The 2,724-nt window shown below is 43.8% G+C and overlaps 1 protein-coding gene across 1 annotated transcript in view; it reads right to left on the bottom strand.

The window, feature by feature from the left end:
- Positions 1 to 2,724, bottom strand: part of Bbs2 (Bardet-Biedl syndrome 2) — a 29,891-nt gene that overhangs the window by 7,524 nt on the left and 19,643 nt on the right. The window contains exons 13-14 of the mRNA XM_005345616.1: positions 2,493 to 2,624; positions 238 to 375 (exon numbers count right to left, since the gene is read on the bottom strand). Of these exons, the coding sequence (XP_005345673.1) occupies positions 238 to 375; positions 2,493 to 2,624 (270 nt within the window). The remainder of the gene's footprint in view (positions 1 to 237; positions 376 to 2,492; positions 2,625 to 2,724) is intronic.

The following is a 2,724-nucleotide window of genomic DNA, read 5'->3' as shown; positions in this document are numbered from 1 at the left end:
CAGATGGTTGTGAGCCACCATGTGGTTGCTGGGAATTGAACTCAGGACCTTTGGAAGAACAGGCAATGCTCTTAACCACTGAGCCATCTCTCCAGCCCCTACAAAATTTTTAGAACAGGATTATCACATAGCCTATGTACATGTAAGGACACATGCATACATATACACATTATACATGCACATCTTTCCTCATTTCCTAGGAGAAATATTCCAGCCCGGAGGCTGCCAGGGTCTCACCTTCACCAGCACTTTTCGTAACTCCTCAAAGTAGACAGGGAAATCTGCTTCTACCTGAAGGTCTTCAATAGCAAAGAAAGACGCCATCGACTGGATTATATCACCAGCCAGATCGATATCATCAGTATTGACAGTGATCTACCCAGGGAAAAATAGGCAAGTTTAGCATCCTCACAGATGGATGAGAAATAGCACCTGACTTTCTCAATGGTCCACACAATTCTTTTGTTGTTGTTTTGTTTTATTTGTGTTCTTTTGGTTTGTGCTTTATTTGGGTTTGATTTTTTAAAGATGGGAACTCTCTCTGTAGCTCTGGCTGTTCTGGAACTCACTATGTAGACCAGGCTGGCCTCAAACTCAGAGAACCACCTGCCTCTGCCTCCCGAGTGCTGGGATTAAAGGCGTGCACCACCACCGCCCACACACAATTCTTGAGAATGTGGGTAGGTGGAAGGCTGTCTCACAGCCGCTCTCAAATAATCACTTAGAGGCTTAATATAAATTACAAATTCTCAGCCAATAACTCAGGCTTATTACTAACTAGCTCTTACATTTTAAGTTAACCCATGTTCCTTATTTATGCTCTGCCACATGGCAGTACCATAGCATGGCACTTTCATCTCCTGCTCCCCTCTACAGCTGACTAGCTACTCCCTTGATTCTGCCTTTCTTCCCAGCATTCTCCTACTCTTGACTCTCATACCTAACTTTTTTCTGTTCAGTTATTGGCCAGCCAGATTCTTTATTAAACCAATCACAGCGACAAATCTTCACTAAAGGATTATTCTACAACAAATGTGTGTTTGTGTATTGATGAAGTCAAGCTGCTTTTAGGAAATTATAAACCATAGTCATTATTGCTTGCAGCTGGCTAAAAGGTCACTCCTCTATCCTTATAAACTAAATGCAACATTAGCCAAACAATTAATATGATTCTGTGCCAAGTGTCATTCAAACCTAACCTCCCAAGTATCTGGGACTATAGGTCGCACCATTGCACCTGGCTTTGTGACCAAGAGAAAGAAACACAGCAAACAGTCCAACAAGAAAAACACGGTGTCCTTGAGAACAGCTAGACAGTAAGTGACTTCTGACATTGTTCTATCTCATGATGTAAAAATGTCTGCAGTGGGAATGGAAGCTAGAAGTTCCACAGTGAGCAGCTCAATCATGGAGGGAAAGCTCAATCAGGGACGTCAACTGACTGCCTCAGTTTCTCCACTGCATGTCTGCTGGGTGTTGTGGACTCCAACTGACAGTACTACCATGGAATGCTCTCTCAATTGGCCTCTCTAGTCATCTCTGCTGGATGCGGTAAACTCCTGATCTGATGGTGTTTTGCTGTCTGTTGGCTACTGCTTTCTCTGCTGCCTGCTACTGATTTTCTCACTTTTGCTTGCTATATACCCAATAAATTTACTCATTCAAAACAAAAATAAAAAGAACGACTATCTTAGATAGATTATTCTCCAGACCTTACAGAATAGTGCCCCTCTATATTCCCATTCATCATGATTATGTTTTTATTTTTGGGTTTTTGGTGGTGTTTTGTTTTGTTTGAGACAGCCCAGACTTGAACTCACAGAGACCCACCAGCCTCTGCCTCCTGAACCACCACACCCTGCTTCTTACAGTTATTTTTAATTGTCAACTTGACACAATTTAGAATCAACTGTAAAGGAGCTTTATTGGACTGGACTGGACTGGACTGGACTGGACTGGACTGGACTGGACTGGAGGGCCTGTGGGCAGCCTACATGGGGTTTTCTTAGTTGGGGTAACTGAGGTGGGAAGGCACACCCTGAAATGTGGGCAGCACCAGTTCATGGGCTGGGGGCAGGACTGAAGGGAAAAGAGCAAACAGCACTAGCACACGTTAGTTCCTGCTCTCTGTCTTGACTGGGACATAAACATGGTCATCAATGTAAAGCTCCAGCCACTGCAAGTTCTCCACAGCAATGGACTGTGGGCCTGGAACTAAATTCAAACAAACCCTTTCTCCTCTGTTGTTTCTTCCAGCGTATTCTGTCATGGTAACAGAAAATGAACTAAGATGCCAGCTCTTCCCAAACTGTAAGTGGAAGGAACGAAAGCAAAGGAGGAAGCAGAACCCTGCTGCTCTAGAGTGAGCCCAGTGTCTAGGATGAACTGACACACTGGGGTGGGACACCTGCTGTTGTGACCTTGACAGTATGCTTCACTTTGCTCATGGATGAGCAGACAGCACAGCAGAGCGCCACGGCACAAGGCCTTACCTCGCCACTTGACTTTATTTTTATGTAGAGCTGGCCACCGTTGCGTAAGGATGTGAAACAGGCTTGAAATGGGACGCTCTGAATGTTATTGTCTTCTGGCAACAGAAAGTTCTGGTTGAGCCATGTGACCATCTTAAAAAATGAACAGAACACAGCACACTTCAGTTTTTAAAGTACAGTCATTATAGAAGGAATTTCTTTCTCTAGTTTTACTGCTTGGTATATATATATA

Source organism: Microtus ochrogaster, chromosome 4, assembly GCF_000317375.1.
Source record: "Microtus ochrogaster isolate Prairie Vole_2 chromosome 4, MicOch1.0, whole genome shotgun sequence".
In the NCBI taxonomy this organism is placed as follows: domain Eukaryota; kingdom Metazoa; phylum Chordata; class Mammalia; order Rodentia; family Cricetidae; genus Microtus; species Microtus ochrogaster.
Note: the sequence above shows the minus strand (reverse complement) of the source record. Positions and strands in the feature narration are given on the sequence as shown.